Source organism: Channa argus, chromosome 4 (genome assembly GCF_033026475.1).
Source record: "Channa argus isolate prfri chromosome 4, Channa argus male v1.0, whole genome shotgun sequence".
NCBI classification, from domain to species: Eukaryota; Metazoa; Chordata; class Actinopteri; order Anabantiformes; family Channidae; genus Channa; species Channa argus.
This window is the reverse complement of record NC_090200.1, coordinates 532,910-543,694: the sequence shown is the minus strand read 5'-3', so window position 1 is coordinate 543,694 and position 10,785 is coordinate 532,910. Positions and strand designations below refer to the sequence as shown.

The window sequence follows — 10,785 nt, the reverse complement described above, 5'->3', positions numbered from 1 at the left end:
TTTGTCTGGTTAAAAAGGTGTTTGTTGTACAATGACGTGTCCCAGCATCCTATACTTCTAAATGACATAAGAAACTTAACAATTTAAGAGTCTCATAGGAAAAGGTCCAGATATGAAATTCAAATAAAACCGGTCAAAATATCACAAGTAAAGAAAGATTTTAAATGATTTCATAGTTTTGTATTCATATAATTAAAGTCAAACTGTGAATAAAGTAAAGGAGGCTAATGGGAGCTGACAAATGTCGTGTGTTAATATATTTGTCTGTCCAGTGAACAAAAAGTAATATTATTTTTTTAAGTCTTAATTGAGAACAATAAAATCTGAGTTAGCTTTGATGCTAATGGAAGAGAAGCACGTCTTAACTTTCAGCCTTTATTAAAACCACAAGTAAAACTAAATGACAGGTTTTCAGAAGTTACTGCAGTTCATAGCTGAAATAAAGGACGGAAAATGCCTCCAGGTGACATCACTTGGAGGAACCTTCATCCATGGAGTTTGGAATTAAGGTCAACCTGATTTTCCAGAGCTCCTCCAGATGAGATCATTTGAACTCCTAACAGTGGAAAACTCCTCCAGGTGATGTCAACAAGAAGCAACAACAAAACATTATACAGGTTGGTAGGACATAAAATTAACAGCATACAGTGGTGACAAATAAATCAATAGAGAAAAAGAGGAGGGGAGCTCATTGCACTTCTGCACATCTTAAGATTAAAGACAATAAAGCTCTGAAAACAAAAGTTCAGTCAAGACGTTCAGGAGGTTTGAGAACTGCTTGGAAACCCAGCAGATAAGTTGACTGTGAAAGTCCAACAACATAAAGATTGATCCTTCACAACTGATGACATTACTACTACGACAACAACAGTATCTTCATGTGTATAAATTATATTAGTGTGTGTAGTCTGTGTTCTATTGTTACTATAGTAAGTGACTTTATTTTAGTTGCTAAACTAATTTAAACTTCATCATGGTTTGTACTGCAGTAAAATTTTAGCTGATCCTGGTTTTCTGATTTATAACCTGCTGCTTCCAACTCTCTTGGGAGCCGGGGGAGGACACGGCCCTCCCACGACCCCCACAGCTACCATCGCTGTGGGGCCCTTCTGCTGCTCCAGGTACTGGCAACAGGCAGGCGTCAAACCTGACCTGCACCGGCTGGCGCCTTACGCTCACGGACAACCTGACCATGCCACCAGATCCCTTTCGCACTGGGAGCTGCTCTCAAAGGGACTTTGAATCTTCACTTTGGCTGTTAGACTTTAAAAGTCACTAAACCTCATAAGGATTGAACCCATGTCCTCTGTGTGACCACGTAGTCCTCTAACAGTCTGAGCTATTTAGTTTGACATGGCCTGTGTCTTTCTCTGAGCTTTTCACTGGTGACTTTTTTACATGATACTTCAGGTCTCATAAGCATAGATGTCACCACCACTGACCTTCCAAGCAACATTCTGACATGTTAGATTTTGTTGATTGGAAAGACACAAATGTTGCACAACTGCTTTATTTTCACTGACAACACACAATTGCTGGTCCTCATTACACACAGCAGCCCGACTTCACTGTGAATGGACAAAGTCGGAGCCTTGACTTTCATGATTTTGTAAACCTCCGTTGGCAGATAAGTTCCTAAAGAATCTTCAGTTACTAAGTAATTTCATTCATAATTGAAATTCATAAAAGGATTCACACAGGAGAATTGTTTTTATTTTTACTTAATATTTGTTCAGGTAGAAATGTTGCTTCAACATAACAGTAAGAACCTTGAGTTTTGAACAGCTGCACACAGATTCATTGCATCTATATATGAAAATGTGACAATATACCATGTAACAATAAATCTTCCATATATTTGATCATGTTCACACTTAAATAAACTGTTCTTCTTCAAACATGAAAATTACTATTACTATTATTTTGAAGTCTTTTGTACCATTAATGTACATCATTATATTTACGTTCTCAATTTCTCCATATTGCTCATTGATATTTCAATAATAAATATTCATATATAAAATCCAGAGTAAAGTTGTATTGCCTCCCATGATGCAATTTGATGTACTGACAGCAGTGAAAGTAATAATATCAATAAACTCACTGAAATGCATCCACACAAAAAGTCAGGACACGTCAGAAATGAGTCCATAAAAGAAGAAGGCAAGTTTCCGTCTTGTTTCCTTAAGAAATACAATTGTTGGTTTGCGTTTTTATAAATAATGAGTACAAACATTCAAACATATACTGCTGGACTATGGACATAGGCTCCTGTTGGTCAATGGACTTTCTACTCTAGTCTGAACACACAGAGAACCATGAACCAGTCCTCCAGAGCCCAAAACCAGGATACAGAGGTTCAGTGAATGTGGTGTTGAAAGTGTGGAGGTGGAACAATGTGTCAGAGGAGACTCTGTAGAAGGACACAATGCCACCAGGACAGTCCACGTACACTGCTAATCTGTTGAAGTCAGAGGATGAGGAGGAGAAGGAGGAGAAGGAGCGAGGTGGAGGGATGAAGGTTTTACTGTTATTATGCCAGGCATAAAAACCACTGTTAGAGAAACACTCATTACAGCCACTAAGTGTCCAGGACTTATTGTTCAGCCCAAATTCACAGTCTTTCCTGTCTCCTCTCCTGCTGAGTCCTCTGTAACTCACTGAAGCATCAACACATCTCCTCCACTCCACCTCCCAGTAACAGCGACCAGTCAGATCGTTACTGCACAGCAGGTGAAAGCACTCATCAAATCTGTCTGGATGATCAGGATACGGCTGATCCTCCTTCACAAATGTCACCTTCCTGTTGTTGTCAGACAGCTGCAGGTTTTTGTTCACGGTGTTTGTGTCGATTATGGGTTCACAGAAATCTGATGGAGAGAACAAGACACAAACAGCTGAAGTTATTAATCCATCATCTGTTCATTTCTTGACACTTTGATGATGTGAATGAGTGATGTGACAGTTTGAAGATGGTTGAATGTTGCTGCTTTGTTTCCATCAATCTAATTAAAAACACACTTACACTTCCTCAGACCTGGTTTCAGCCATCGTTCTCCACCAGGCTCCACCCTGAAAGGAGGAGGGGGGTCAGAGCAGCACATTCTCTGTCAGCATGCACACATGGACATAACATGGCTCATAAACAACATATATCCTCCAAAGTTCAGATGTGGCTCATATGAAACTCCAACAGTCTTACTACTGCAGATGGTAAAGTCATGCAATATTTTTTCTTTTTGCTCTACATATAGTGATATGAAACACACAGAAATTTGAAAAGAACTCATTGTTCTAGAATGACTGGTGAGATGTTTGACCTGTGATGGCTGGACTTTTAGAAAGGCCTTCATATCTTTGCACACAGTATGTGTGTCGTTTTTCTCTGCTACTAAGCTACGTTTCTGTCGTGTGCACTATTATGAGTGGTCGAGTGGGAAAACTGTTCAATTCAACTTCCGAATTGTAATTCAGAGTCAAAGACATCGAGTTACAATCTGTCCCACTTAGCAAACAAAGACTGCAGTGTGCTGAGTTTCTTACAGTGTAGCCACATGTACAGAAATATGAGAAAACATGGAATAAAAGAAGCAGATGTTCTGTAAAGATATGTGATCAACTGAGAGAAAATGTTTCCAGCTGTTTCTCCTCTACCAGATACTGTATCTGCAGCAGGTGTCTCCATACCTGAGAGTTTCCAGTCTCCACTGTGGATCCTTCAATCCAGCAGACAGCAGCTTCACTCCTGAGTCTCCTGGATGATTGTAGCTCAGGTCCAGTTCTCTCAGATGGGAGGGGTTGGAGCTCAGAGCTGAGGCCAAAGAAGCACAACCTTCTTCTGTGATCAGACAACCTGACAGTCTGCAGACACACAAAACAACACAGGAACCATCTGTGAACAGTTGGTGTGATTGTTTTTCTCGTCTTACATTCAGGTCCATTTCAGTCCAGGTTTAATGTGTTTGAGGGAAAATAAGAATATACCTGAAATGTTGTAAAACCTTCCTCCTTATGTTCAGCTGCCTCAGCAGTACTGTCATTAATCTAATCTATTGTATGATACTCATCAGATGAGAAAGGTCCATGTGATAAATTTTACAGCTGATTACTGGCCCGTAGATCTTGCTGACCACTACTGAAAATCCAGGACTATCATCCTAAGTATCATCACCTTCATGCATCTGTCTTTGTCTGTCAATGAAATGTTTCTCTGTCCTCTGTCATTATGATTTGCCTAAGAAAATCCTACACAAATTAGAGTTATTCCTTACCGTCAATCACATTTTAATTACATTGACTGATAAATTCTGACCTGAGAGTCTCCAGTTTACAGTGTGGACTTTTCAGTCCAGCAGACAGTAGCTTCACTCCTGAATCCTGCAGATCATTGTTACTCAGGTCCAGTTCTCTCAGACTACCAGACCGAGAGCAGAGAACAGACAACAGAGCTTCACAACTTCTTTCTGAGAGGTTAGAGCCACTCAGTCTGACAAGAAATTTAAAAAGGAAAAACGTCATGAATTATTTTGCTCCGTTTTTGAAACAACAGTTTTTATATGATAATAAATACATTTAAATTCTTACAAAGCTTTGGTGGAGACTTTTACCACTGGCAACAACCTCATGAGAGCCTCCTCTGAAGCAGAGTATTCTTTTAGGTCAAACACATCCAGATCTTTTCCTGATGACAGCAAGATGAAACCCAGAGCTGACCACTGAGCAGGAGACAATTCATCCCTAGAGAGACTTCCTGATCTCAGGTACTGTTGGATCTCCTCCACTAGAGAACAATCATTGAGTTCATTCAGACAGTGGAACAGGTTGATGCTTTGCTCTGCAGACAGATTCTCACTGATCTTCTTCTTGATGTGCTGGACTGTTTCCTGATAGGTTGGCAAGTGATTTCCAATTTTTCTCTTCAGATCTTGTAGAAGAGCCTGATTGGTCTCCAGTGAAAGGCCCAGGAGGAAGCGAAGTAGCAAGTCTAGTTGTCCAGTCGGACTCTTTAAGGCCTTCTCAATAGCACTCTGGTAGATGTGGACTGAGTTGTATCTGAACAGTCTAGACCACCAGGATCTTTCTTCTAACAGCAGATTGATTCCAGAGTTGATGAATGTCAGATGGACATGAAGAGCAGCCAGAAACTCCTGAACACTCAGATGGACAAAGCAAAACACCTTCTCTTGGTACAGTCCTCTCTCCTCTATAAAGATCTGTGTGAACACTCCTGAGTAATTTGAGGCTGTTTTGATATCGATGCCACACTCTTTCAGGTCTGATTCATAGAAGATCAGGTTTCCTTTCTGCAGCTGCTCAAAAGCCAGTTTTCCCAGAGACTCAATCATCTTCTTGTTCTCTGGACTCCAGTGTGGATCTGTCTCAGCTCCTCCATCATACTTGATGTTCTTCAATTTTAGCTGAACTACCAGAAAGTAGATGTACATCTCAGTCAGGGTCTTGGGCAGCTCTCCTCCCTCTCTGGTTTTCAACACATCCTCCAGAACTGTAGCAGTGATCCAGCAGAAAACTGGGATGTGGCACATGATGTGGAGGCTTCGTGATGTCTTGATGTGGGAGATGATTCTGCTGGCCTGCTCCTCATCTCTGAACCTCTTCCTGAAGTACTCCTCCTTCTGTGGGTCAGTGAACCCTCTGACCTCTGTCACCATGTCAACACACTCAGGAGGGATCTGATTGGCTGCTGCAGGTCGTGTGGTGATCCAGAGGCGAGCAGAGGGAAGCAGGTTCCCCCTGATGAGGTTTGTCAGCAGCACATCCACTGAGGTGGACTCTGTAACATCAGTCAGGATCTCATTGTTGTGGAAGTCCAGAGGAAGTCGACACTCATCCAGACCGTCAAAGATGAACACAACCTGGAACTCTTCAAACCTGCTGATTCCTTTGGTTTCAGGAAAGAAGAGATGAACAAGTTCCACCAAGCTGAACTTTTTCTCTTTCAGCACATTCAGCTCTCTGAAAGTCAATGGAAATGTGAACTCTATGTCCTGGTTGGCTTTGTTTTCAGCCCAGTCCAGAGTGAACTTCTGTGTTAACACTGTTTTCCCAATGCCAGCCACTCCCTTTGTCATCACTCTTCTGATTGGTCCATCTCTTCCAGGTGAGGCTTTAAAGATGTCTTCATGTCTGATTGTTGTTTCTGGTCTGACTGGTTTCCTGGATGCTGTTTCAATCTGTCTGACCTCATGTTCATCATTGACCTCTCCAGTCCCTCCCTCTGTGATGTAGAGCTCTGTGTAGATCTGATTAAGAAGGACTGGGTTTCCTGCTTTAGCGATTCCCTCAAACATGTACTGGAACTTCTTCTGCAGGTTAGATTTGAGTTTACACTGACAAACTGGAGCAGAGGTTCCTGCATTAGAGAACAAAAAACAAAATCATTAACTGATTATAAAAACATGACAATTTAATGGATTTTACAAATGTTTATTTATACACATTTCCCTGTTCACTGCATTGACAAGGGGTTTGTATCCAACTTAAATCTTTACAGAAATGCTCTTACTGCTGTGCAGACAGTCAGCCAGCTCCTCCTGCTTCATTCTCCTCAGGAAGTTCACTGTGATCTTCAGAAATGACTCTCTGCTGCTCCTCCTCTGCTCTTCATCCTCATCATCCAACACCTCCTCATCCTCCCTCTGACTCTCTAAGCATTCTGGGTAATCTGCACTCAGACTCTTCTGGATCTTCTTCAGCTCGCTCTTCACAAAAGTGACAATGTTGTCCTCCAGCAGCTGGAACAGAAAATTATATGAATGACACAATCCAAGTAAAACCATGGAGCCAAACATCAGATTCATGTTGGACAGACTGACAATCCACTGGTCTAAAAAGTTCAGCATGGACATTATTGTGGACATAACAGATGGAAAAGTAGTAGTTGTACATGTACAGACCATAAATATGGAGTCCAGGTGTGTTTGATGCTGCTGGGCAGACTGACAACTGGGAACCTCTGAGCTCTGCTGGTCCACTCTGTGGAGGAATCAGGAAGAATGAGCTCACATTATGTCTGTCCTGAGAAGGAATTGAGTAGTGTGATATTAATAGTCTGGCAACCCGCAATTAGAGGCTATGAAAATGACCATGATGACTTCATTCCATGTACAGAGTAAATTGACCCTTAAAGGACTTGATAACGTGAGCAAGAATGAAGTTGAAGAAATTAAAAATGATTAGTGATCATGCTGATCATTTCCTAGATTTTTCAAAATGATCTGCTACAAAGACTGATGTGGCTACTTACTATCTATAAAGCAGCCTGATCGTGACAAAAGTTGAAGGAATTGAACAAACACCTACACAGGTGTTTCAGGTTTAGAGCTGTCACTAATAACTATTTTTCTATCCATTAATCTATCGCCTATTTCACGCGTTAGTCATGTGTGAGGGAAATTTAAAAAATGCAACACTGTTTCTGCTTTTCTGCTCTGTTTTCACACTTCTGGCAGACCTCATATTTAGCTAGACACCAACCATAAACTGCCTACATCTGAGTATTTGCCTCCAAGTAGGGAACCCATGGGAACCAGTACAGTTGTTAAAACTGTCAGTTTAAAATGTTGCTGACTACATATTTTCAGAGTCACTGTCCTAATTGTGTTTCACCAAGTTTCATCAGTGAGGCTGCACATGAGGTCTGGTCAATCACACTGACCTCAGTGGTTGAGTTCAAGGTGCAATGTGCAGAATTCTGATGATGTACAAAGACGGCAGTGAGGGAAAATCAGAGGTTCAGGCATCACCACATGATATGGACACAAGCTGGCAGCTGATGCATCAGTGACACAGGTAGAAAGTATGCTAAGGTTGGGAGACATCATCAGGGATCTAAGAAATGGGAAGCAAGGACTTAAAATCACCTCCTTCCAACACTGAGGGGAAGCAGACTCAAGGGAGAAAAGAGATACGACCCAAACCAAGTTCCAAAACCTGGAGGAGGAAGGGTGAAGGTCGAGGGACCAAAGTGGGACCTAACAAACCAGCTGCCTTTATTTCTTTCTCCAATCAGTGGACCACACACTCCAAACACAAACCAACTTGCAGCAGCCTGATGACATTCATAGCAACTGTTCCACAAAAACCACAAAAACCTAGAAATACTTACTCATCAATAGACACTAAAGACACTTTTTTTTTGCTGGGGTGAAATGATGCATTTCACTGACTTTCTCTCCCTTTTGTACATCTTTCTGTCTTTCTTCACTAGCACGTAGCCTGCGGGAAACCTGATGGCCTTGGTTTTCGATAATATGCACTAGAACAGCTTTAATCAGCTTTTCTAATACTGTTCTCAAGTGGATTTGAAGAACTTGTTGCTGGATTAGAACATCCAGCAATTATCATTTGATCTTAAATCTGTTAAGCCACTATACAATCTGGTTAGGGCCCTGATCAGCAGTTAGAGATCGTCCTTTAATATCAAGGAAAAATATAATTCGACCCTTCATATTTAAAGGACACACAGCTGACTTCAGGAGAGTCTAGTTTCTTCTGCTGGAGACTGGGCTGTGATGGATATGATGGATAGAAATTGCTAAATAAGTTATATTCTTCTTATATTCTTCTTTTGTTATTGAACAAAATCAGCTTTTCTCTCAAACGCCTTTCTGTCAGTTTAAAATTCTTACATTCCATCAACAGTCTGTCTGAAATGAAGAGGAGGCTCTTTTGAACAGTTGCTCTTCATGGACACACAGCTGGAGCCAGGTTCAGGTTCAGGTCCAGAATAGTCTGGTCTGTGCAGCTTCTCTGGTCTTGAACACAACACAGACAGATGTCAGAGTGTGAATAATGATGGTGATTCATTAATGATTTTAGACAAATCAGATTCCACTGACAATAGCTGAAGTAAACATAAAAGTTAAAGTTAAAAAATGTTACCCCAGATTCTGTACTATGGAGGGTGAATTTATCAATGTGACAAAAAATAAATTATTAGTTACAAATACTGATGTTGGCATATTTTCTGTGTCAATGCCAAGGACTAATTATGGCAGCTCTTTATTACAAACTGAGCTGTAAATGTATAATGGAAACAAAACTGCTGTCTTTCTGTCAGTTTGAATATATTACATTCCATCAGTAGACTGTCTGAAATGAAGAGGAGCCTCCATTGACCCGTCACTCTTCATGGACACACAGCTGGGTTCAGGTTCAGATCCAGGTCCAGCTGTGTCTGGTCTGTGCAGCTTCTCTGGTCTTGAACACAACACAGACAGAGGTCAGAGTGTGAATAATGATGGTGGAGTGATTGTTGGTGCTGAGCTCTGACATGGAGAAGAGTCATGGACAGTTAGAGATCCTCATCTCACCTCTGAGCTTTGGTCTGGCTCTCAGGTTCCCCACACAGAGTGGTTTTAGAGGGAGGGTCTCCCTCCTCTCTGTCCTGACACTGATCCATGCTGCTGACTTCACACACACTTTCTACCTTCCTGTGGAGAGGAAACACACATTCTTCATCTGCACATCAACTCCAATCCTCCTCTCCATCATTTCTCCTTCTTCTCTGCTTCATATCAGTGCCAGCTGAATGCAGTCAGAGGAAGCTGCCATCAGCTGCTCCACGTCTGCCATCAGTCACTAGATGGAGGCACAGAGCTAAACACCAGCACATGATGGATGTTACAAATATTCTTAGGTCTGGAGCTACTTTTCCTTCTTTCATAACTTTGAGCTGCCGTGATCTCGAACAACTACAGAGACGATGGGAGCTGAGGTACAGCGTATGTCCGGCCAAGGTCAGACCGCATTTAGTGTCTGAGACAGCGGGAGAGCAGCGGCTCATCTCCGCCTCCTCCACAGACTGATTCAGGCAGGAAAAGCTGCTTCAATCCTCAGTAACAAGGACTCTGTTTTCACCTACTGACCATCAGCTGACTCCACTTCTACTGATTCTAATGATTTTACTCTCTAACGTAAACAAACATGGCGGAGCTTCGTCCGTTTTTGCTGTGACTCAGTAAATGTTCACTACAACACTTCAGATGCTGCTTCTTTCTACTGGGTCTAATGTTGATGAGGGAACAATAAAACCATTAATATATAAAAACAGTTACTTTACCTTCAGGAGGAGAAAATCTTCTGCGTCATGGTGTTTTTTCAGTGAAAGTGAAACTAAACTGCAACATGTGGGTGTGTTTAAGTTTGTTTAGAGACACAAATTTTGTGAAACTGTATCAGAAACTAGCTTTAATATAAAGTACTAAATGTTAGTTTGTTACTTTTGTTACATCAAGTCCCCTTTATGTGAACAGTGAGAACTAGATGTCTTCAACGTTGAGGTCTTGGTTTGTCTTTATATTTCCTGAACGTACCACGGATTAGCTCCGCCCTCCGCAGTGAGAGCGTCAGTGGTCGAGTGACGTAGAAATGAAGAGAGAGAGCGGAGTTAGAGCGAAGCAGGAAACCAGAGAAATCAAACCTGATTTTCTGATTGATTTTCTGATCGTTTCTCTGCGGCTACGATGGAAAACACAAAGAAACTCGGTCACAAGAAGAACCTAGAGTGAAGGGAACTAAAGAGCAGTTTCTGTGGCCTCTTTGCTCTGCACGAGTGTGTGAGCGTGTGTGTGTGTGGGTCTGTTAGTGCTGTTAAACCCCGCGTTAAAATAAAATATACTGATACGATGTTGAAGTTCGAAAGTGATATTAATCCAAACATATCAATGGTCTTACTGATTAGTAAGATACAAACAGGACCCCCGCCCTCTAAAAGTCATAAGATCCGGATCCGTTAAAAGAGCTGGGATTCCCCACTTTGACCTG

General features: G+C 41.6%; 1 protein-coding gene across 1 annotated transcript; it reads right to left on the bottom strand.

The window, feature by feature from the left end:
- Positions 1-1,703: 1,703 nt before the first annotated feature.
- On the bottom strand, positions 1,704-10,742 carry LOC137125480 (NLR family CARD domain-containing protein 3-like). Its single transcript, XM_067500999.1, has 11 exons — positions 10,082-10,742; positions 9,333-9,452; positions 9,094-9,219; positions 8,649-8,774; positions 6,915-6,993; positions 6,524-6,752; positions 4,585-6,370; positions 4,313-4,486; positions 3,688-3,861; positions 3,026-3,072; positions 1,704-2,870 (listed from the first exon to the last, which is right to left on the bottom strand). Exons 2-11 carry the CDS (start codon positions 9,419-9,421, stop codon positions 2,296-2,298), a joined length of 3,405 nt encoding a protein of 1,134 aa, XP_067357100.1. The 5' UTR covers positions 9,422-9,452; positions 10,082-10,742; the 3' UTR covers positions 1,704-2,295.
- Positions 10,743-10,785: the final 43 nt, after the last annotated feature.

Excerpts from the sequence above, each read along its gene's own strand:
- LOC137125480 (XM_067500999.1), bottom strand. The coding sequence starts at position 9,421 with ATGGATCAGTGTCAGGACAGAGAGGAGGGAGACCCTCCCTCTAAAACC. Across the intron at positions 9,220-9,332 it reads AGCCAGACCAAAGCTCAGAG|ACCAGAGAAGCTGCACAGAC; the intron begins GTGAGATGAGGA and ends GTTGTGTTCAAG. Across the intron at positions 6,753-6,914 it reads ACCTGGACTCCATATTTATG|CTGCTGGAGGACAACATTGT; the intron begins GTCTGTACATGT and ends TTTCTGTTCCAG.